General features: G+C 49.8%; 1 protein-coding gene across 3 annotated transcripts in view; it reads right to left on the bottom strand.

The window, feature by feature from the left end:
- Nucleotides 1–24568, bottom strand: part of ASAP2 (ArfGAP with SH3 domain, ankyrin repeat and PH domain 2) — a 231254-nt gene that overhangs the window by 106296 nt on the left and 100390 nt on the right. For all 3 annotated transcript variants that reach the window (XM_074991235.1, XM_074991236.1, XM_074991237.1), the window contains exons 10-11: nucleotides 5857–5960; nucleotides 5670–5739 (exon numbers count right to left, since the gene is read on the bottom strand). In XM_074991235.1, coding sequence (XP_074847336.1) covers nucleotides 5670–5739; nucleotides 5857–5960 — 174 coding nt within the window. The remainder of the gene's footprint in view (nucleotides 1–5669; nucleotides 5740–5856; nucleotides 5961–24568) is intronic.

The raw sequence follows: 24568 nt of genomic DNA, 5'->3' as shown, positions 1-24568 counted from the left end.
AAGGGGCTGGAGCACATGACCTATGAGGACAGGCTCAGGGATTTCGGCTTATTTAGTTTACTGAAGAGAAGACTGAGGGTGATTTAATAGCAGCCTTCAACTTCCCAAAGGGGAGCTCTAAAGAGGATGGAGAGAAACTGTTCTCAGTGATGACAGATGGCAGAATAAGGAGCAATGGTCTGAAGTTACAGAAGAAGAGAAGTAGGTTGGATATTGGGAAAAACTACTTCACCAGGAGGGTGGTGAAGCACTGGAATGCATTGCCTAGAGAAGCAACGAAGGGTCCTGTGGCACCTTATAGACTAACAGAAAAGTTTAGAGCATGAGCTTTCGTGAGTTAACTCACTTCTTCAGATGCTCAGTTAACTCACGAAAGCTCATGCTCTAAACTTTTCTGTTAGTCTATAAGGTGCCACAGGACCCTTCGTTGCTGCTACAGATCCAGACTAACACGGATATCCCTCCGATACTTGCCTAGAGAAGTGGTGGATTCTCCATCCCTAAAGGTTTTTAAGTCCCGGCTTGACAAGGTCCTGCCTGGGATGACTTAGCTGGGGTTGATTCTACTTGAAGCAGGGGTCTGGACTAGATGACCTCCTGAGGTCCCTTCTGGTCCCATGGTTCTATGATCTATGATTGAGAACATTTTTGTCATGCCTCTGGGATTTAAGATGCCCTAAGTCCACATGGGCTTGCTCATAGCTAAACTGGTGGTCACTGCTCACTTAAAAGAATTATAGACAGGAAGCACAGAGTTTGAGGTTCAGAGTCCTAAGCATAGCCTGATACTCAAACAGGATTTTGGGGGGAAGGGCAGAAAGGAGGACCCTAATCTAACATTAATATGTCTATAAAACACTAAACTATAAAAACTATAACTACTTCCAAACTAGATTTCAATTCTTATTTTATAGAATGAAGTTAGAGTTGTGAACACTGATGGTTCCAGTCTAATCCATGAGCAGAGAGAACAAATTGGTGAGGCAGTCAGTATACCCACCCTTTATGCCCTCTAGCAGAGTCACAAAGTGAGCCACAGGCCAACATATATTACTTTCAAATGTTTTGACTACAGATGCATGCTGCATATGAATAACCATCAGAGGAAAACAACAGGGACAATCACTCAAAGAAGAAATAGCATTATGTGATTGGGTTACAAGAGAATCCCTAAAAAAGTAGACCTGACTTGATGTCTTGACTGGTAACAACAACAAACAAGAAGTAAGAACAGATCGAGAGCGTCTACATTCCCTAGCAATAAAATAAGTAAAATGATGGCTCTGGCCAGAAAAGTGAAATTCACAGAATTGGATCTCAGAAAAGGATAAAGATAAAATAGTGAAAGGAGCATGAGAACAAGGGAAATAACAGTCACCAGAGAATTATTTTCTTTCCAGATTTCAGAATAAATACACAAACCTGGTATCCATGAAGAATATTATATGTTAAAAAGAAGGGGTAGAATCCGTACCCTTCTATTCAACTAAACTGAGAACCTCGCACAATGGAAAGTCATGTATGTTTCCGGACATGTAAGCTACAGCATGTTTACAGGACTAAGTGAAACAAACTGTACCTAGAGAGGTCTTGGATGCAAACAGATAAGCAAGCTGAATTGCCCTCACTTCTGAAATGGTTTTTGTTTGGAAGGAAATGAAAAGCTGTATATTGCACAGAAATTGCAATTTTTTATTTTAGTTGACTAGAGACAAACATTCTTTCAAACTAGAACTAAGCAAGAGAATAACTTCATAAAAACATGAATCTGAATCTTTTTTTTTGTGCTCTCTCTATAACTTTCATAACATTAACATTTCGGTTTGTAATTAAGTCTTTCCCAACAAGACGACTAACTGGAACGGAGGCCTGAAATAAAACATTTAGCATACTGTTGCTCCATGTTTTCATATCTATTTAATCAGATACAGCTATTTCATTCCATGCTCATATAGCTCGCTCTATTTACCAAAGATTTAAAATGAAAATGTAATTTAAAAATTCAAACGTAGTGTTGGAATCAAAGGATGTATATTTGATTCAGAGTCCAAAGCATAATCAAGATGAATCTCATTTCTAGTGGGAGGCAAAACCTGCAGTCCTATAAGCAGCAAACCTAGATGTCTTCTGAAAAGATTTTCAAACTTGCAGTGAGCATCAACAACTCAAGATGCGAGCATCCTAATTTTGGAAACACTGACATCTAAAAATATCTTTAAATTGATATTATTCCATTCCACTAAGTCAACATCAATATTGGTACCAAAGCCGTATTAGGATGTAAGTGTACATCCACGATTTCAATACCTAAAAAGTGATTTCTCACCAGTTGGATACCTCGTATCACAGAGCTTTCATATCACAACATGGTTTGTCTAAGTTTCTTGTAATTACTACCAACTGCTCACCTCCAATACTGTAAGCAATAATGGTAAAATGTGGGTTTAAACAAGGTTCAGTCATGTTCTGGTCCTTCAGTCCTATCATCTAAATCTAACCTGACCAGGGTTAGATGACACTCCAGTTAGAACAACACAGGAAGCCGCCTGCATTTCATGTGTAACTGTACTGCTTTGGCACCTCTTTGGGATTTCTGAACCTCTTCACACTACCTGCTTCACTCCTCAGATATTTTAAGGTTACCATTGTACCCTCTCAATCCTCCATCATTGTCAAAGAACACCTGATGGGCAATAGCATATAAAGTATATGGAGTCATACATATCATTGCATTAGTTACTGCCTCCTCAAGACGGTTGATACACAAACCGAGAAAAGGTTAGAAAACATCCCCCACTTACATCCATGCAAGCCCACTAAAGAACAGAGATTTCTAAATGATAGAATCATAGGGTTAGAAGCGTCATTTAATCAAACACCCCCTCAAAAATACAGGATTTGTTGTGTGTAAGCCAGGGGTGGCCAATCTGTGGCTCTCAAGCTGCATGTGGCTCTTTGAGTGATTAAATGTGTCTTCTCCTCAGAGCTGTGCCCTGGAAGTGCCATCCACCGCTCTGCACAAGTGCCCCACCACTTGGTGGGAGAAGCATATGGCGGCAGCAGCGGTGGCTCTGGTGAGTCACCGGCATTGAGTTAGAGCATGGGGGAAAGGGGTGCCTGGCTCTGGAGCAGGGCACTGAGACACGTATGATTGATTGACTGATTCGCAGACAGATAGATATAATCATGACTCTTTGCACTTTATCCATGGCTAACTATTTGGCCACCCTGGTCTAAGTCATCAAAGGCAGATGATAACCCTGCTTCTTTCTGAAAACCTCCAGGAGGAAAAACTTTCATAATCTCCCATAGCAGACTTGTTCATTGTTATATTGTTCTTACTGTTAGGAAGTCTTTCCTGAGATGTAATCTAAATTTACTGCGCTGTAGTTTGAACCTATTGCCTCTTATCCTGCCCTCTGTAGCAGAAGAGAGCAACTTTTCTTTGCCTTTTTTGTGGTAGTCTTTTAACTATTTTAAGACCGCCACCGTACACCTCCTCAGTCTCCTGTTTTACAAACTAAACATACCCAGTTCCTTCAGCATTTTGTTCTGATGGCATGCAATCCCTCCTGTTGATCATCAGATTTGTGAGACCCTAAGCTGTGGTACTGCAGAGCCTGTTGCTGGAGAACTGTAAAAAGTAAGGAGGACTCTGATATAGGGGTGTGATAAGGGCTGGCTCCCCTCCAGACAAGGACCACCCCCAACTCACTGCATGAAAAAGGGGAGGGGAAAGGGGAAGTGTGGACACTGTAGGGACACCAGTGCTGGGCAACAGAAAATGGCAGGCACTCATCTGAGGTGGGGGTGGAGAGGGGCCGTGCTGGTAGAGGGTCCCATCATTAGAAAAAGGAAGGGTCTGTCTGTCTGTCCCTTCAAGGCAGAGCCCAGGAAGGGCAGGGTGAGGATCAACCTGCTCTGCGCTAGCTGCTGGAAAAATCACGAGTGCATGGAATAATGATGAGCACTAGTACCCTATGGAACAGTAGCAGTGCAAATCTGTCTCAGAAGAAGGTCTACAGGCAAGCAAAGCAAGCAAGCTCCCAGATACGAGGCAGGTCTGACCCCTGTTGCCAATGCCATGCCGCCTCATTAGTTCCCCCCACCACACGTACCCCTGAAGGGTGGGGCTCAGGGCAGTTGCCCCAGTCTTTCCTATGGGTGGGACAGCTCTGAATGTAACCTAACACTGATTTGCTTTTTTTTGACCCTCCTCCTTTTATTTTGGCAACAGAATCACATTGCTGGCTATGTTGAGGTTCTGAGCTATAATAACTTCGAGATGCTTCTCAGCAGTGCTGCTGACAATCCAGTTTCCCCTACTCTGTATTTATGTTGATTTTTCTTCTCTAATTGTAGTACCTCACATTTGTCTTTGCTGAATTTCATTTTATCTATAGACAAACTCTCCAAATTATCATGCTCTCTCTGAATTTTAGCTCCATCCACAAAGAACTGGCAACACCCCGTAAGTTTGTGTCACCCAGAAACGTGATCAATGTACTCTCTATTTCTACAACCAAGTCATCAATAAAGATGTTAAACAACACTGGACCCAGAACAGATTCCTGTGGAACCCCCCAGTCTCCCTCCTATCTGGTATCGTTCCATTAATAGTTACTCTTTGCTTGCACAAGTTTAATCAGTTTAATCAATCCATATTCATTTTATGGTAGTTCTATTAAGCCCACACTTCTCCAGCTTACTGATCAGAATATCATGTGGAACTGTATCAGAAGCCTTGCTGAAGTCCAGATATATTATGTCCACCATATTCCTCTTATCCAGTAAACCATTTACCCAGTCAAAGAAGGAAATCAAGCTGATTTGCCAGGATTTCTTCCTGATAAATCCATGCTGGTTACTACTGATTGATCTTTAATCCTCCAGGTATTCGCAAATTCAGTGTTTCATACGTAGCTTTCCCAGTATTTAAATCACGCTTATACTGTTTTTGCCTTCTTCTTTTTCTCCCTTTTAAAGATGGGCACTATGTTACCCCTTCTCCAGTCTTCAAAGACCTCACCTGTCATCCATGAGTTTGTAACTATTATTATTATTATTATTATTATTATTAGCAAAAAGTACTTAAAACGTGTATATTTAATAAAGAGAACCATAATGACAAATTTTTTTCAAAATTGGTTAAAATTTGATATGTTGTTCTCAATTTCTAGCTGTTCATAAAAACAAACAGCTAGAAATTGAGAACACTATCAAATTTTAACAAAAAGAGATATCAGCTCTAAGATGCATTTATCCTTTCAAAACAATATTTGATTGTAAAAGATACATTAGATGATTTAAAATATGACCCCCCCAACATATGTCTTCATGATATTTTTGCAAAATTCTACGTGCCCCTTTACCCAGGCTGAGTAGTTTAGAAACCAACAAAAACAGAGAACAAAAGAACTCAGGAAAGTAAAATATGTTATTTCATTATCAGAAATCAGCATAATAAAGAGCAAAGGACAAAATATGTTTTGTTGGGTTATTAAATTCTCATGGGAATTTTGCAGGGCTGCCATAAAAAGATATGGTCATCTAATTCCAGATTCTGCATAAAGAATCTAGCTGGTTTCAAACTATAAATACACAACAACATAGTTTATTTTGTATTAGTAACCAAGTACCTACATAAAATATGATAAACAAATACTTACTGTACCATGGGAAATTGTAAGGAATCCATTTTTAACTGAGCATTTCCTTTTCTGCCACACTTTTCTGATTCTGGTTTAAAAAGAAACAATAGTGACTCTATATAGTTTATATATACTTAGGACTGGAATTACATAGGCGCTCAGAACTGCAGGGTATTTTTTCCAGTAATTGTCTAACAGTACATACCCATCACTTTTCTTATATAGGTTACCATTCCTTTCAGTGCCATGTTCTTTGTTTCCCTGAGGCTGATGTAAACTGTAAGTTGCACTCTGACGGATTTGAGAATCCTAAATGATAGGAAAAGAAACATTACAGTTTGCTAATCTAAGACAGTCCAAGTAAAGTAAGCATTTTTTGCTAAATTAGAGAACAGCATGACAGGGTTCATTTTTCCTCTCACATGGAACAAAGGGAATTAAAAACCAGCCATTATTAGTATAAACTACTACCATAGCACAGAAGGAATTCCTCTGAAGAAAGAATGCAGCCTCAGTCTCAGGCTTGAGCTGAATTAATTTTTCAGTAGATTCCCCACCAGACTGGTAAGGGAACAGCATAGGTAGCACGGTCCCAGACTCTCAATGTGTACATTCCAACTCTTCAGTAAGCTCTCTGCAGGTGACTTTTTACTTATTTTCTACTTGGCTTCACCATCACCAGGTAGGTTCCTTTTAATTTAAATCATAATAAAATAACTGGTTTCCCAACCGATGTAAAAATTCCTGTGTGTAACACATCAAAGAGCACTGTTATCACTAGGCCCAAATGCACCTTCTTATGGAATGGTCTTAGGAGGAAAAAGGTTCCCTTGAGGAGTCTCTTCCACATTGTCCAGTTTGGGCAACCATGCAGCACAGATCCACTGGAGTCTTGATATTCTACTGGTAACATGCTTTAAGAGGCTTTCCTGCAAACTATTGCTAAAATTGTACAGGGACTCCACTGGGGCAGGGTCCTTTCATAACTAGTAACATCTAGACCTGAAATGAGCAACCTGTGCGGCTCCCAAGGGGCACTACTTTCTAGAAGTTCCTCAGTTTAGCAACACCTGCTTGTGTACTCCAATCAGTAGAAATATGCAAAAGTAATTCTTAAAAGAACTGCTTCAGCCAAACCACAGTGAACTGTAATTGATTCTGGACCATCGCTCCTGAACAAAGTAGAATCCTGTCACTGTAAATGGTAAGCATCATGCTCTTTTTTAAAAAATTCTCTAGGAAAAAATAGGTAACAACGAGACTGACGTGTGCCATACCAACAACAGCAGTCACACAGCATGGATTTGCTCATCCACTAAAAAATAAAAAGCTTCTCTACGGACCATTACAATAAGTAAAATGCACCCAGTTACATATAGTAGAGGATTAAAGCATGGAGAGGCTCATCTAAATGTTATTTTGAAGTCACTAACCTAGCGTCTGCACAACGCACTCGCTATTTCGAATGTATTATTAAGTTCAAAATGGCAGGCATCTTATTTTGAAATTGATAAACTCATTTCATGAGGAAATCAACTATTTCAAAACAGGTGCTGTTAAGACAGGAAATAGTCAAAATAAGCCATTGTGCGTCCAATGGCTCTTTCGAAAGAGGCTCTATGGCCGTTTGTACGCAGGCCACGGAAGTGGCATGCTAATACACAGAGCAAAAGATGCTAATGAAGTGCGGATGTAAATTCCCTGTGCCTCATTAGCATAATGTCACGTGATTTGGAGCCCGGAAGACCATTCTTCCAGACTCCAAAGTGCCATACAGAAGTGCGGCCCTGGGGGGGGTCGGTGGCTTCTAGCCTGCACGATCCTCCGCAGCCACAGACACCCACACCCAACGCGATGGCCACCCCCCAGCCCCCCAAGCACCCCCAGGGGACCCCCCCAAGGGGAGCCAGGGCTCCCAGCCTAGCAGCCAGGCGAGGAAGCAGCAGCGGGGCCCCTCCTGGACGGAGGCCGAGCTTCGGGACCTGCTGGGGCTCTGGAGTGAGGAGGAGGTGCTCCAGCTAATGGGGAGCAAGAGGCGGAACGTGGATGCGTTCGCTCAGCTGGCCGAGGGCCTGGCCACCCGGGGTCACCCTGCCCGCACTCCGGATCATGTCCGGAGTAAAGTGAAGGAGCTGCGGCAGGGTTATGCCTGGACTGGGGCTGCCCCCGTCACTTGCCCCTTTTACAGGGAGCTCAGGGACATCCTGGGCCCCCGGCACACTTCCTCCCCTCCGGCCACTCTTGATACATCGGCCGACGAGCCCCAGCAGGCCCCAGAGGTGGAGTCCGCCCCGGAGGCAAGCCCCGCACCCCGGGGGCCCCCCCAGGAACCCACCCCTGGGGCACCGGAGGAGGAGGAGGAGGGGAAGTCCTCCTTGAGTGACAGGCGGCTGCACATCATCATGGCCTCGAGGAGCTCCAGCAGGGCGTCCGCCCACCGGGTGTCCCCCGACCGTGGGAGTGGACCATCAGGTATGTACCCCCCCCGGTGCACACCCCCGGGGTTGAGGGGCAGGGGTAATAGATATGACCAGGGCCCTCCAAATGCCCAGATGACCATGGCCCAAAGGACAGCAGTGGCATGTCCCTCAGAAGAGTGCATCAGCCCCTGCCCCCCAGCACGACAGTGCCATGCCCCATCCCCGGGGCTGGGGGGAGCGGAACCTTTGGGTCCCCCAGCGGGAGGGGGTGGGACACCCAGCAGCAGCAGCAGCAGCATGTGATGGAGTGGGAGGGAGTGCAAATGCAAGACTCAGGCTAGATATGAGAAACAAGCAGAATAGCTCCCAGTGGCTAAGGATGACCCTGGGGCTACAACTGGCAGGTAACACCTCTGCCCTGAACAAAGAGGAGGGAGGAGCCGAGCTGGGTTTGAATCGGGGGCGGCAGTTAGAGGCAAGGGGAAGGGAGAGCTACAAGGCAGCCAGCCTGAGGAGGGGGAAAGCTACACCCCAGAGGGGCACCCCTCAGGGTCTTCTCCCCAGGACGGGTTGGAAGGACTGTCTCTGACTGCTGTACTGTCGCTTCTGTGAGAAACTGGTCATCTGTTGCCTAATAAACCTCCTGTTGTACCTGCTGAGTGAGAGTCACTCCTGCCAGCGGATGGGGTGCAGTGCAGTGCAGTGCAGTGCAGTGCAGGGGTACCCCTGAACCCCATCACAGCAGCACCTCCCGGGGACAGGGACAGGGACGGGGAACCTGCAGCAGAGGGGTGGGGGGACAAGGGCCATGGCTCGGGGCCCACACTAACGGCTGTCTCCACTCTTCTTTCCCCCCTCCTGTGTTCCGCAGCTGCACCATCGGAAGGACCGGAGAGCACCGGCAAGATGTCAGTGGTCCCGGACAGCCCACCGGGGCCATCACTCCAGGCCAGCCCCTCGGCGGAGGACCGACCAGCCCCACGGCGGGGAAGACGGCGGACCCAGCACCACCACCCGACGGCGACGGACCCCCAGCTGCTGGCCATCCACTGTCGGCAGCTGGAGGTCGCCGAGCAGCGGCTGCGGGTAGAGGAGCGCCGCCTCCAGCTGCAGGAGTGGGCGCTGGCCTGGCGCCAGGAGGCATGGGGGGCCTTCATGCGGACCTTCGATCATATCACTGACTACATGGCCCCCCATGCCGCGCTGGCCACCGCTGCGCCTGCCCTGCCTGCTCCACCCGCTGCTCCACCTGCTGCGCCACCCGCTGCGCCGTCCGCCGTCGCACTGCCACCCGCCACTGAGGGCCCTTCCGCCGAGGGGGATCTGGGGCCAGCTGACACCCGCCGGCCGTATCTACCAGTCCGCCCGGCCCCCAGCCAGCCCCGAACAGGGCTGAGGCCGAGGCGCGGGATGCAGCCGCCCACCCCCAGCGCTGGACATTAGGTGGTGTGGGGCCCAGGACGTGGCCCCCCCCCTTTGTATATATTCCCCTCAGTTGTATGTTTGTGTTTGTAAATAGTTTCTATTAGACCCCTATTGTTATATTTTGTTGTTATGGATGCTGATACCTGCCCCCCATGTACATAGTTCTCCCCTTCCTTGTCTTCCCCCTTTTTTCTTTCATCTTATTGGAGTTGTCATCTTATTGGAGTTGTAATATATATATATATATATATATATATATATATATATATATATATATATATAATATTTATCCGGCCTGTACATACTAGTTAAGAGATGAATAATAAGGAGAGTTCTCTACAGAGATTTGGTTTCACAAACAAATGTCTGGTTTTATTTCTTTTCAAAAAATGTGGGGGGGTGCTCTTGGGTGCTCTGTGGTGTGTGCGTAGGGGCAGGGAGTGTTGTGGAGGATGGGGGGGGCAGTGGGGGGCCTTCCAGTGTTCACCCCGCGGCCTCATCGAACCGGGCCCGCAGGGCCTCCCAGACCCAGGTCCCTTCAGGGTCCACCTGGCGACTGGGGCCAGCGGGTGGCTGCACATCAGCCCTGCCAACCTCCACAGCCCAGCCCTGAAAGAAGGCTTCCCCCTTGCTCTCCACGAGGTTGTGGAGGGCGCTGCACGCGCCCACAACCTGGGGGATGTTGGTGAGGCCCGCATCAAGGCGGGTGAGGAGACACCTCCAGCGCCCTTTGAGGTGCCCAAATGTGCACTCCACCACCTGGCGCGCGTGGTTCAGGCGCAGGTTGAAGCGCTCCTGGCTGGCTGACAGATGGCCCGTGTAAGGGTGCATGAGCCAGGGCCGGAGGGGGTATGCCGCATCTGCGATGACGCAGAGGGGCGTGGTGGTGTCCCCCACAGGGATCTCCCGCTGGGGGATGTAGGTCCCCGCCTCCAGCTGGCAGCACAGACCCGAGTTCCGGAATACCCAGGCGTCGTGGGTGCTGCCAGGCCAGCCCACATAAATGTCCAGGAAACGGCCCCGGCTGTCCACCAAGGCCTGGAGGACCACTGAGTGGTAGCCCTTCCTGTTTAAGTAGCGTCCTCCACTCTGTTCCAGGGCGCAGATGGGGATGTGAGTCCCATCCAGAGCCCCGAAGCAATTGGGGAAGCCCAGGGTGGCAAAGCCCACGATGGCGGCATCCGGGTCCCCAAGCCTCACGAGCCCGTGGAGGAGCAGGGCGTTGATGGCGAGGACGACCTGCAGGGGAAGCACATGGGAGAGCACCAATGAAGGGTGTGCAGGGTGTGTGTGGCCCTCCCCTACCAGGGCTCCCCTCCCCTCCCCTCCCCTGCCAGGGCTGCCGCCCCCTCCCCCCGTGGGTCCTCTTACCTCCATGAGGACAGCCCCGACGGTGGCCTTGCCCACGCCAAACTGCTGGCCCACGGATCGGTAGCTGTCTGGAGTGGCCAGCTTCCAGACAGCAGTGCCGAGCCGTTTCTCCACAGTGAGGGCACGCCGCATGGCGGTGTCCTGGTGCCTCAGTGCGGGGGTGAGCCACTGGCATAGCTCCAGAAATGTCTGCCGGCTCATGCGAAAGTTCTGGAGCCAGCAGTCGTCGTCCCACTCTCCGAGCACCAGCCGCTTTCACCAGTTGGTGCTCGTGGGGTAGCTCCACAGCCGGCGGCGTGTGCGGCAGGGGGGAGGCGGGTGCTGCAGGGTTGGGGGTTGCGTCCTCCTCCCCTGCGGGCAGCTCCTCCTCTGTGGCAAGGATGTGCTCAGCTGCCTCCTGCATGGCATGGAGCAGGGCGAGCGCTGCTCCTACAGGGGCGGCTGTGTGGACCTCTGGCGGCTGCTGCTGCTGCTGCTGCTGCTGCTGCTGCTGGGGGTCCATGCCTGCGTTGTTCGAGGTGTGCATGCCTATGGCTCTGCAGACCGCGTGCTGTGCAGGCTGCGTGTGTCTGGGAGGGGCCCTTTAAGGGAGCGGCTAGCTGTTGCCCCGGAAGCACTAGTCCACCCTGTGACCTTGTCTGCAGCTGTTCCTGGCCCCCTTATTTCGATGTGTGCTACTTTGGCATGTAGATGTTCCCTTGCAGCGCCTATTTCGATGCGGTGCTGCCCAACGTCGACGTTGAACGTCGACGTTGCCATCCCTGGAGGACGTGTAGACGTTATTCATCGAAATAGCCTGTTTCGATGTAGCGTGCACATGTAGACGTAGCCTATGTGTTTAGATGATCTATTTCAAAATAGCTAAGTGCTATTTCAAACTGCATTTTTGTGTGTAGCAATGTTATCTCCAAATAAGCTATTTCAGGAATAGCTTAGTTCGGAATAAGGCTTCTGTGTAAACATATCCTTTTACAATACGTAAGCACAAACCTATTAAAGACCAGGTCAATAAACTGCAAATGGAGGACCATTTGCAAACTCACATAGCTAATTAGCACAGCCACGCAAGATTTTTCTGCTAATTTAATAAAAACCTCATTTGTCAAACAGGTGACACAGAAGCTACGTCTACACGGGTATGCTACATCGAAATAGCTTATTTTGATGAATACCGTCTACACGTCCTCCAGGGCTGGTGCCGTCGATGTTCAACGTCGATGCTGGGCAGCACTACATCGAAGTAGGCGCTGCAGGGGAGCGTCTACACACCAAAGCAGCACACATCAAATAAGGGTGCCAGGAACAGCTGCAGACAGGGTCACAGGGCGGACTAGCACTTCCGGGACAACAGCAAGCCGCTCCCTTAAAGGGCCCCTCCCAGACACACTCAGCCTGCACAGCACACGGTCTGCAGAGCCACAGGCACGCACACCCCATGGAAGCAGTATGGACTCCCAGCAGCAGCAGCAGCAGCCAGAGGTCCACACACCCGCCCCTGCAGGAGCAGTGCTTGCCCTGCTTAGTGCCATGTAGGAGGCAGCTGATCATCTTTTATTTGTGGAAGAGGAGCTGGCCCCAGGGGATGAGGAAGCAGCCCCAGACCTTGCTGCCCTCCGACCCCCCAGCCCCCGCCGCCAGCTGTGGAGCCACTCCACAAGCACCGACTGGTGGGAGCGGCTGGTGCTCGGCAAGTGGGATGACGAACGCTGGTTCCAGAATTTCTGCATGAGCCAGCAGACATTCCTGGAGCTCTGCCAGTGGCTCACCCCTGCCTTACGGCACCAGGACACCTCCATGCGACATGCCCTCAGCGTGGAGAAACTGGTCGGCATCGCTGTCTGGAAGCTGGCCACTCCAGACAGCTACCGATCCGTAGGGCAGCAGTGCGGCATGGGCAAGGCCACAGTCGGGGCTGTCCTCATGGAGGTAAGAGGACCCGGGGGTGGGGGGGGAACCCTGGGGTGGGAGCTCTCGGGGAAGCCCGGGGGTGGAGGGCCAGACACACCCTGCACACCCCTCATTGGTGCTCTCTCATGTCCTTCCCCTGCAGGTCGTCCGCACAATCAATGCCCGGCTCCTCCACAGGCTCGTGCGGCTTGAGGACCCAGATGCTGCCATCACAGGGTTTGCCAGCCTGGGCTTCCCAAATTGCTTTGGGGCTCTGGATGGGACCCATATCCCCATCCGTGTCCCGGAGCACAGTGGAGGACTCTTCCTCAATAGGAGGGGATACCATTCCGTGGTCCTCCAGGCCTTGGTGGACAGCCGGGGCTGCTTCCTGGACATTTATGTTGGCTGGCCTGACAGCACCCACGACGCCCGGGTATTCAGAAATTCGGGCCTGTGCCGCTGGCTGGAGGCGGGGACCTACATCCCCCAGCGGGAGATCCCTGTTGGGGACACCACCATGCCCCTCTGTGTCATCGCACACGCGGCGTACCCCCTCCGGCCCTGGCTCATGCGCCCTTACACGGGCCATCTCACAGCCAGCCAGGAGCGGTTCAACACGCGCTTGAACCATGCGCACCAGGTGGTCGAGCGCACTTTCAGCCACCTCAAAGGCCGCTGGAGGTGTCTCCTCACCTGCCTGGATGCAGGCCTCACCAACATCCCCCAGGTTGTGGGCACGTGGAGAGCACTCCACAACCTGGTGGAGAGCAAGGGAGAGGCCTTCTTCCAGGGCTGGGCTGTGGAGGCTGGCAGGGCTGACGTCCAGCCACCCGCTGCCCCCAGTCGCCAGGTCGACCCTGAGGGGATCTGGGTCTGGGAGGCCCTGCAGGCCCATTTTGACCAGGCTGCGGGGTGAACGCTGGCAGGGCCAGCTGCGGGCGAGCCACCCACTGCACCCCCCCATCCTCCACAACACTCCCTGCCTCCATGCCCACACCACAGAGCACCCGAGAGCACACATCCCCCAACTTTTCTTTGAAATAAATGGAAATGTTGTTTCAAACCAAACAGTGCAACCTCTTATTAATAACTTAGAAAAAAAGGGGGGAACTATTTACATGGGGGGCAGCTAGCAGAACAGAACAGGGGTCCAACACAAACTATATACAAATGGGGGATATGTACAAAGGAGGGGGGGGCCATGTCCTCAGCCCTGCACCCTAATGTCCAGCGCCCGGTGTTGGAGGGCGCGGCCCTCGCCTCGGCCGGAGCCCTGGCCGAGGCTGGGTGGGGGCCGGGAGAACCGGCAAATACGGCCGGCCGGTGTCCGCAGGCCCCAGGTCCCCCTCGGTGGCAGGCCCCAGGGTGGCTGACGGTGGAGGGACGGCAGGCGGAGCAGTGGGTGGCGCGGCGGGCGGCGTGGCCAGGTGTTGTGCTATGCGCTCAAAGGTGCGCATGAAGGCCCCCCAAGCTTCCTGGCGCCAGGCCAGCGCTCGCTCTTGGAGCTCCAGCCGCCGCTCCTCCACCCACAGATGCAGCTCCAACACCTCCAGCTGATGCCGGAGGGTCGCCAGCAGCTGGGGGTCCGTGACCGTCCTCGGGTGGCTCCGCTGTCGGCCTTGTCCTGCGGCTGGTCGGTGCTCCGCCGAGGGGCTGGCCTGCTGGGATGGCCCCGGTGAGCTCTCCGGAACTACTGAGACCTCACCGGCGCTCTCCGGGCCCTCCGATGGTGCAGCTGCGGAACACAGTGGGGAAGAAGAGTGGAGACAGCCGTTAGTGTGGGCCCTGGTCCGTGGCCCTTGTCCCCCCACCCCTCTGCTGCTGGTTCCCCATCCCCGTCCCCAGGAGATGCTGCTGCTGCTGATGGGTGTCCCCCCCACTCCACCCCCACAGGGGACCCTAGGTTCCGCTCCCCCCATCCCCAGGGATGGGGCATGGCGCTGTCCTGCTGGGGGGCAGGGGCTGATGCACTCTTCTGAGGGACATGCCACTGCTGTCCTTGGGGCCATGGTCATCTGGGCATGTGGAGGGCCCTGGTCATGTCTCTTGTGCCCGCCCCTTAACCCTGGGGGTGTGCACCGGGGGGGTACATACCTGACGATCTGCTCCCATGGTCGGGGGACACCCACTGGGCGAACGCCCTGCTGGAGCTCCGGGACAGGAGGGTGATGTGGAGCCCCCCGTCGCTGGAGGAATCTCCCTCCTCCTCCTCCGGCATCCCAGGGGTGGGCTCCTGGAGGAGCCCCTGGGGTGCGGGGCTTGCCTCCGGAGCGGACTCCGTCTCCGGGGCCTGCTGGGGCTCGTCAGCCAAGGTGTCAAGAGTGGCCAGGGGGGAGGAGGTGTACAGGGGGCCCAGGATGGCCCTGAGCTCCCTGTAAAAGGGGCAAGTGGTGGGGGCGGCCCCATATCGGCTGGCCACATCCCGGGCCCGGGCGTAACCCTGCCACAGCTCCTTCACCTTACTCCTGATGTGGTCAGGAGTGCGGGCAGGGTGACCCCGGGCAGCCAGGCCCTCGGCCAGCCAAGGGAACGCATCCGCGTTCTGCCTCTTGCTCCCCATTACTACCTGGAGCACCTTCTCCTCGCTCCAGAGCCCCAGCAGGTCCCGGATCTCAGCCTCCGTCCAGGAGGGGCCCTGCTGCCTCTTCCCCGGCTGGCTGCCAGCCTGGGAGCCCTGGCTCCCCTTGGGGGGGGGTGCCCTGGGGGCGCTTGGGGGGCTGGCTGGTTGCCATGGGGTGCAGGGTTTGGCCTTCGGGCTGTGGAGGTCCATGCAGGCTCTGCACGTGGCAGTGTTGCTGCTTGCACGGGCTCTCAGCTTCCTGCACAGGAAATAAGGGGGTGGGGAGCTTTAAGGGGCTGCTGCACGCGGCCACCATAGAGCTCAGGGGCTGGAGAGAGCGTCTCTCAACCCCTCAGCTGATGGCCGCCATGGAGGAGCCCGCTATTTTGAGGTTGCGGAACGCGGATCGCCTACACATGCCCTACTTCAACATTCAACATCAAAGTAGGGCGCTATTCCCATCTCCTGATGGGGATAGCGACTTCAATGTCTCGCCGTCTTACATCGATTTCAACTTCGAAATAGCGCTTGCCACATATAGGCCTGGCAGGCGCTATTTCAAAGTTGGCATGGCTACTTCGAAGTAGCTGGCTTGTGTAGACGCAGCTTGAATGTCTCAAATGTATTAAATATGTACACATTAAACAGTGTTCCAACGACTACTAATTTAGCAGATCATGGTTTTATTTTCTTAATTAATTTATTTTTTTAATGGATGAGTTTATGTCAGACTGTTCTATGCATAATTATTTGCCCTGGCATATCCAACTGCTAAGCATAAAAGTGGAGTGGAGTTACGGGTTTTTCCATTCCCCACAATTTTTTCCCATCAGTACTCACAGACAATACTGTTTGGGCAAGTATATTGACATCAAACACTAGTATGATAAAATGTATCTAGCTATCCAGGTATTCCAGCTGTCAAATTATAGCAAGCATTTGTCTGTCCCTGTATCTCTGTGAGCTTTTTGTGTTATACTGTAGACACTTGCTCTTCCGTTTGGCACCGCTCTTTTGATACTTGGCCAGAAACAAATACATCAAGTCACAGACTCATCGGCAACTTTTTTTTAAAAAAAATCTCGTGTAGTTTAAAAATAATAATCCAATGTCATGGGCATACTGTTTATGTTACACTGAATGTATGTTAGTTAGCATACTGGTAACATCAGATGTTTAATACTAAATGTCTCATAATGGGCTCTGAGTGGTGATGTTAACATATTCCAAGCTATTTCTTTTTAGAGCTAAAATTCTATTACACTAGACCCTCAATTTACACAAGGGTTCCATTCCCACAAACCCTCTCGTAACGTGAATTTCGTGTAAGTAGGGGGTGCCTTTTTCCCTGGCGGGAAGCAGCAAAAAGGTAATTCCTGGGGTGGGTGCCGCTGGGGAGGGTTAAGCCTGGTGGTGGGTTGGAGCTGTGGGAGGGGGGCAGGGGAGTTCAGCCAGGGGAGGGTTAGGGCTGCAGAGGGTGGAGTTGAGCCAGAGCTGCATGTGCGTGGGGGAGGGAGGGCAGTTGAACCTGGGTGGGTCTGCGGTTGAACCAGGGCTGTGTGTATGTGTGAGCCAGAGCCACGTGTGGGGGTGGTGAGCCAGAGCCCTGCTCCAGTGGTGAGCCAGCTACAGAGGAGTTTGAACCGGGGCCAGGGGGGTTTGAACTGGGGTGGGAGGATGCAACCGGAGCTGTGCATGGGGGAGGGGGGATTGAAACAGGGTTGGGGGAGAAGGGGTTGAACCAGAGCAGCATGCAGAGGGTTTGAACCAGGGGTGGGGGCGGGTTGAGCTGGAGTCACACATAAGGGGTGGTAAGCTGGAGCCAGAGCTGGGCATGGGGGTGAGCCAGAGCCCTGTGTGGTGAGCAGGGCTGGGGGGATGGGCATTGAGCTGGGGCTGTGTGGGGCTAGGGGCAGGGGGGGCATTGAGCCAGGTCTGGAGGGAGCAAGATTTTGAGTTGCAATTAACTCGTGTTAATGAGAGTTAATCGCAACACAAAATTGCGCATTTCGAGGGTTTACTGTATTTATATATCACCTTTGTATTCAACTATATAAAGAGAAAGTCACTGGGCTCATTGTTCCTCCTACTTATCTTGCAACTTCATTCCCACCACTCTGCCCTGTTCTGAGTGTGGAAACATTACTCCTGGGAAGGTTAGAGGCACTGGAGGAGTTTAGTTTCAGCACTGTACAGCTTCAGCTATCCAACCCCCTTTTACCAAGATTACCTTAAGATTTCAAATGACCTCACAAACCAGCAGCTAACAGGGCTTCCATATGCTTAGAATCTTGGTGCTTCTTTTTGTGGAGTACGGTAAACCCGTGATTTTACAGACCCCAGTTTAGCAGACTTCGGGAACAAGAGACATCCCCCTATTGTTCCTGAAATCTGCAGGGGTCAGTAAAATCCTAAATCCCTCCACCCCAGCCCTCCAACCCCCCAAAAATGGTTAAGGAACTTAACTCTGACATGGGCAGGAAGAGCTGCCACCTCCGCCATCAGAGCTGCCATGCAGTATGCGAGCAGATGGCACTTGCACCTCACCCCTAATGGGAGAAGCGTATGGTGGCTCCAGCAGCAGCTCCTCCAGCGGCGGCTCCTCGAGGCAGCTGGATCCAGCGTGGCTGGCAACTTGCTGCCTGTGGCTAGAGACACCCTGCTGCATGCGCCTGGAGCAGTCCGGCTGCGCGCAGCAAGGTGCTTCCAGCCACGCACGACGGGGTCGCTCTATTTGCACACTGTGAGGCACTTCCAGCCATGCACCACAGGGCCACTCCAGCCATGCCAGTGGGGTGCCTCGAGCCACATGCAGTGAGGTGCTTCCATCCCCTTGGGTCCAGCAGCTCCTCCAGCAGCAGCTCTGGTAAGTCAGGGATTTTTTTTGGGGGGGTGGGGCGGGGGGTGGCTGGGAGATGGAGGAGCCTGGTGGTGGCAGAAAACCCTCACATTTAACGATTCTTTGGGAACAAGAGATAACCCTCTCCCCCGGCTGGTTAAATCGAGGGTTTCCTGTACTGGCTATTCCTTTCATCTGTTTACACCGAGTTTCATGTTTTGCCAAATTGAGAACCCAATAACACAACCTTACTGCTTTCCTCAACTAAAGAAGAAACCACTAGAGAACATATTTTGAAACATGCTTTAGTAGTAATAAACTATTTTAAAAACATTAGAACTACTGCATTAACAACATGAAATTAAGACTGGGGATGGGATACACAGCTTGTTATTTCTAGGGCAAAGGTTAAAATGTGGTCCAAGTCAGATCCAAATTATAATAATCTGAAGATTGTTCAGGGGCCTGTCACAATTAAGTTCTTGGACTCAGTCTAGTTCCTACAGGTCTACAAACCACATTATAATTAGCACCCTTCTGGCCAGTCTTAGCATGCCTCCTCCATATGCAAAACCCCAAGAGGATCCACTCTTTCAGCTCTGGTTTGCAGATTCAGATGTACAGTGGTAAAGACCACAACTAGCAGTGCAGGACCAGATGCAGTGGCCTCATCAGAAGGGCACAATATCCAACACCAGTAGGAGGACACCAGGGTTGGGTGGGGGGTGTCACTAGAGGATACAAGTCAAATATAAAAAGGGGATATTGTCTTTTTTTTAAACACACGATCATTATCACAAAAAAACAGGACCTTTTAAAGCATGCAAGACTCAGATTGTACCTTGTCCCCTTCAGCTCTCAAGAGCTAATATGTGCAGAAATAAAATGACTCATCTTACTATTGCATATTTATAGCAAGTCACTTCTCTGACCATCACCACACTTCAGAGGAAGTAATTTATAGTGTTACAAAGGCTTTCTTCTAAGGCAAGCTGAACAGCCTAGCATATAACTAACAAGCATTTTATTTATAAGTAGAACAGTGAAAAATTTCCCTGTAGGAATGTTATGTGCCAACAAGAAAGAAATGCTATGATAATCCCATTTTCAGATTAAGAAATCTAACTAGCATCTCCTCTGTCTGAATGCAATACCAACAGAAAATAACCCGTATATATTACAAAGGTGGAGAATGCAAGTTACAACTAGCCAGTGTGGAAGTATAACATTGTATAAGTATACCGTTGTATAAGGGGACATGCTGGATACATTGTATATGAGAGGGCATGCCAAAACATGTTACAAAGTATCTGAGGGAGCACACGTAGGGACAGTTAGCTTTTGAATGGAGAAGCAATTAAGATGGAGCCAGCGCGTCTAAGAAGCAGGCATCAGAATGGAAGGTGTGAAGGGCAATTAGTTAAGTTAACTGGAAGCTGTTAAAGGAGATTGTTAAAGGTGGCAGGTAATTGAAGATACATGACTGGTCTCAGGGATCTCGAAGGGTGGTGACTAAACTCTTTTTCTTCTTTTGTCTGTAACTTGTTCTCCAAAAAACTGTATAAATTAAGAGACACAAGCCCCACTCGGGGGGCTCACTTCTGAATGTATTAGCAGAGCGGCTTTGCTAATAAAACAGAGTGGTCTGATAAATTGTGAGTCTGAGTCTAACTTTGACACCAGCCATGCTCCTTTAGTGCAAAGGGCTTTTTTTTTTTTTTAATTTATATCCGTATTTCAAGAGACCTGTGGAGGGACTCTTTTCATAAACACAAATCAAAGGCGCACGAATATGGACGAGATTATTGACTGCATTTATATCATCAGTCCAACTCCATACACCAAAAAAAACCCCAGGAGTGTGGTTTCAGCCAGTTACGTCAATATATGCACACTGCCTGTGAGTCAAATGTGTCAGTCAGCTTAGATTCTTCCATTCACCTCTAACAAAGCTCTGCTTCTCTCTCACCTTCCCAAAAGCTCCATGTTTTCTGTTTCCCAGCATCACTCCAGCTGGAGACTTTGAGATTCCATACCCTCTCTTCTATAATTCCTCATATTCTCCAACACATCTGCTTAGAATCTCTCAATCTTCCCTGCCTGTACAAATCTCTTACAGGCAGCCCCTCTGAACTTCACTAACTCCAGATCTGAACAAGCAGGTCTGCCCCACAAAAGTTCATCACCTAATAAATTATTTTGTTAGTCTTTACAGTGCTACATGCCTGCTGGTTTGTTTTATGATAATATACGATAATCAATGGACACTGAAAATTTATCCTACCTAGCACAGACCTTAATGGGCCACGTTCCAGGAGAACTGAAGAGGCGTCTTTAGCCTACTGAACTCAATAAATACTGCATTACAGTTATGTTCAAACATACTTTTAAAAAGTGAATGACTAAGAAGTAATAAACTCGTAGATTCCAAGACCATAAGAAAGCACTGTGACCAGCTGGTCTGACCTCCTCTATAACATTGGTCATAACCTCCCCACCACACCCAAATTCCTAGAGCACAACTTCAAGAAAAACAACCTTCTTGATTTTAAAATATGACCCCAATGAATAATTCCAATGATTACTTGAGAATTTACATTTAATTTTCCATCTGAACTCATCTAGCTTTCACTATATTCAATAATATTAAGCCTCTCTCTGCTATACTACACTGCTTGTTATTAAATATTTCTTTTCAAGATACTTATGATCTATCATCCAATCACCCCTTAAACCCTTTTTTTGTTATGCTAAATAGAATCAGCTCCTTGATATTAAAAAGCAAATCTTTTAATCCTTTAATCATTCTGGTATCTCTTCTAAGAAGCCTCCCCCATTTACCAACATCTTTCTTGAAATGCATACATAAAAACTAGGCAGAGTATTTCAACAGTGGTTACATCAGTGCCAAACGAAGAGGTAAAGAAGCCTCTCTACTTACACTCAAGATTCCTGATTATCCACCAGAGAACCACAGAACACTAAAACTGGAAGGAACCTCAAGAGGTCAAGTCCAGTCTCCTACATTCATGGCATGACCAAGCACTCTACCACCCCTGAAAGGTGTTTGTCTAACCTGCTCTTAAATATCTCCAATGATGGAGATTCCAAAACATCTCTAGACAATTTATACCTCTGCTTAACAACCCTGACAGGAGGTTTTTCCCAGTGTCCAGCCTAAATGACCCTTGCTGCAATTTAAGCCCTTTGTATTTTGTTCTGTCAGAGGTTAAGGAGAATAGGTTTTCTCCTTCCTCTCAACCTTTTATGTACTTGAAAGGCGCTATCATGTCCCCTCCCAGTCTTCTCTTTTCTGGATTGGGCTGCCTGGGCCCCTGCCGGTCCTGACATTCCATGGACCCCAGAGAAACCTGCCAGCTAGAGCAGCCAGCCAGACCCGGAGGGACGATCAGAGTACCCACCGCAGCCTGCACCCCGAGTCAGTCTGAGACACCGGGAGAACCAGCCTCAGCCTGCACCCTGAGCCAGCCTGAGCTAGCAGAACTGAGAGGCTGTGCAGGCCTGGATCAGGCCACCCAGACCCCAGCCGTACCTGATACCCTGCAAGCACAGAGGAGTCAGGTAGGCTTTGGGCATGTGCCGGTGGGAGAGACTGGGAGTGGCCCAAGGCATAGAGCAGATCATTAAAGGTGCTCGGGCGCGTGTTGTGGTCTGGATTCCCTGCTGGCCCACTCAGCAGATTGTACTGCTGCGACCAGGGCCCCTGGGCTGGGATGTGGTGGAGTGGGTGGGCATGTGTCCCCCCTGCCACCCACTTGTCGGATGCCAGTCTGCCCCCTCTCGGCCAGCATGGGCAGAGGAACTGTTATGTGTGTTTGCTGCCCTGCCCTGAGCTAGGGCCTGGGTTGCGGTGAGACTGCTTGTTTTTTGCCCTGGCCTGAGTTAGGCAGTGGGGAGAAACAGCCGCCCACTGACCCGGAAGGGGAGCGGCCCTTGTGGGAGCCTGAACCAGCTACACAATACTATTTACTGCAGATCGTTTTTGCAACTTGTTCATATAATTTTGAATTATAATCCTATCATCCAATGCACTTGCAACCCTTCCCAGTGACATATCATCTGCAAACTGTATTGGCAATCCCTGGCATGTGTGTCAAGAGTGGAAGTGAGTCAATTTTCACTGGTATGCAGGAAGCTCGGCCCGCTCACCACCCCCCTGCAGCCTGGAGCTCGCTCAGTCTCAGGTAGTTCTGTGCAGGAAAATGCAAAGGAGTGAGCACAAAGTGCTTAGCCAGGCTTGAAGACAATTAAAGCTTAATTGTCTTCCAAACTGGTCCAGCACTTTGTGCATGCTCCCTTGGATTTTCCTGCACAAAGCTGAGGCTTTTGCAGCAGCCCCCACAGCTGGCTTCACCTTTGCTCCAGCAGCTGCAGCAGAAACGTGGAGGAAGATTCTTCTGCTGTTTTAAGAGCAGTCTATGCAGTTCCCTGCTGTGCTTTCACAGGTTAACAGTGGCTGTTATCAGGCAGATAGAGGAATTTGCTCCCCATCCCCGCTTTCTCCCTTGGGCAAATCTGTTCTGAAGAGAGCAGAACAATTCAGCGAGAAGGGAAGTACTAACTACCCTTGGGAGAGGGGGTTTCTGGTAAATTTGCCTGCTGTAACATTTAAGGTTGATCAAACAAGGAGTTGGGGCGGGGGTTGAACTAAAGAAAGGACAACAAGAAGTCCTGTGGCACCTTATAGACTAATAGATATTTCGGAGCATAAGCTTTCGTGGGCAAAGACCCACTTAGTCAGATGCATGCTTATGTTCCAAAATATCTGTTGGTCTATAAGGTGCCACAGGACTTCTTGTTTTTGAAGATACAGACTAATGCGGCTACCTCTCTGATAAAGAAAGGACTTCATTCTCTGTCAAACCTGGAGTTGTCCAGCATTAAGAAACCATTGCTTATCTGAGTGCTGTTGTGTAAGGCAAACATCTCTGTTTATTTCAATGGAGCTCATTTTCTGAGTTAAGACTGCGCTTGTACAAGGGTTGACAGGATCAGGCTTTGAACTTGTAATGACTTTTTCCCATCAGCTTCAGAATGCAGGATTTTGTTGGCAACCTAAGAACTTCTCTCTTGCTCTCTACTCAATGTTTAAGTCTCACAGCCAACAAGCCAGATAGGGACATTAAAAATGCCAGGCATACAGTTTGGTTCAGGGGCTGTCAGGACTCTAACTGTACATTTTTTTCCAGCACCCCTGCAAGACTCAGCTGCTCCCCACTCTTAGTACTAACCAAGAGGTGCCCCCCATTCAAGGGTTGCTCCTCCCTTCCATTTGCTCCCCAACCTTCAGCTGCTTCCACCTATAAGTGGGCCTCAGGCTTCCACCATGTGCCCAATGCAGAAGCTTCCTTCCAGTGGCATTGTCCCTGGGAAGGGCAAGGCTGACCAGCCAGCTAGCTGATGTTGCAGAGATGCAGGCATTCAATGTTCTTCTGGCCCTGCCTGGGAACAGGGACTGTGGGGATAAAAGAGTTCTCACAGTGATGACATTTTTGTAAACCCCTACGACAAACAGGAAGGATGATATCCCTTGGGTTCAAAGACAAATCTCAGCTTATTTTGTAAGAAATGAAACATGTCTCCTTCTCAGCCATAGTTTCACCCTGTTAACAGTTCTGCTCTGCCTTCCAAGTTATAATGATGTATTTTTAGCCTTTAGCTCTGCATCTTCATTTATTAATGAAGCTGTTGAAAGTAGGACTATCAGTGACTTTAAAAAGTATCACCAGCACTCAGACTGTACATGGAGATCAAAGGGTCAAATTTCAAAAACACTTCCTCAGAAATGTTTCTGACCCCTGCTCTATGCAATTATATAAATTACTGGTGAAGATATTGAAAAGAACTGGTCTAAAACTGATCGCTGCAGAACCTCACTTCCAGCATGAGTATAAATCGTTGATAACTTCTCTTTGGCAATGGTTATCCAACCTGTTATACGTCCCACTCAGGCCCATCTAGGTTGTATTTTCCTAATTTATTGGTAAGAAGGTGATGCAACATAGTATCAGATGCTTTACTGAAGACTAGGTATACCACATCTACCACTTCCCATTTATTTACAAGGCTTATTATCATAGCAAAGAAAACTATCAGACTGGTTTGACATGATTTCTTCATAAATCCATGCTGACTGTTCATCATCATCATCAACAATGGGCTCACCACTTGTTGGTGTCTGATGCCCCTCTCACCATTTCCTTCCATCTTTCCCTCTCCAGTGCAGAGTGGCTGAGTTTCTGTAGACTAGCTCTGCACCAAGCTACTATATCATCTACCCATTCTCTGTGGGGTGTGCCTCTCCTATCTGAACCATCCATTATGCCGAATACTACCATGGTCTTGATTTTTCATTCATCGTTCGTTCTGCAAACATACCCAAATAGCTGTA

This window comes from Carettochelys insculpta, chromosome 3 (assembly GCF_033958435.1).
Source record: "Carettochelys insculpta isolate YL-2023 chromosome 3, ASM3395843v1, whole genome shotgun sequence".
Taxonomy (NCBI): Eukaryota; Metazoa; Chordata; order Testudines; family Carettochelyidae; genus Carettochelys; species Carettochelys insculpta.
The sequence above is the reverse complement of the archived record's forward strand: the minus strand, read 5'-3'. Positions and strand labels throughout refer to the sequence as shown.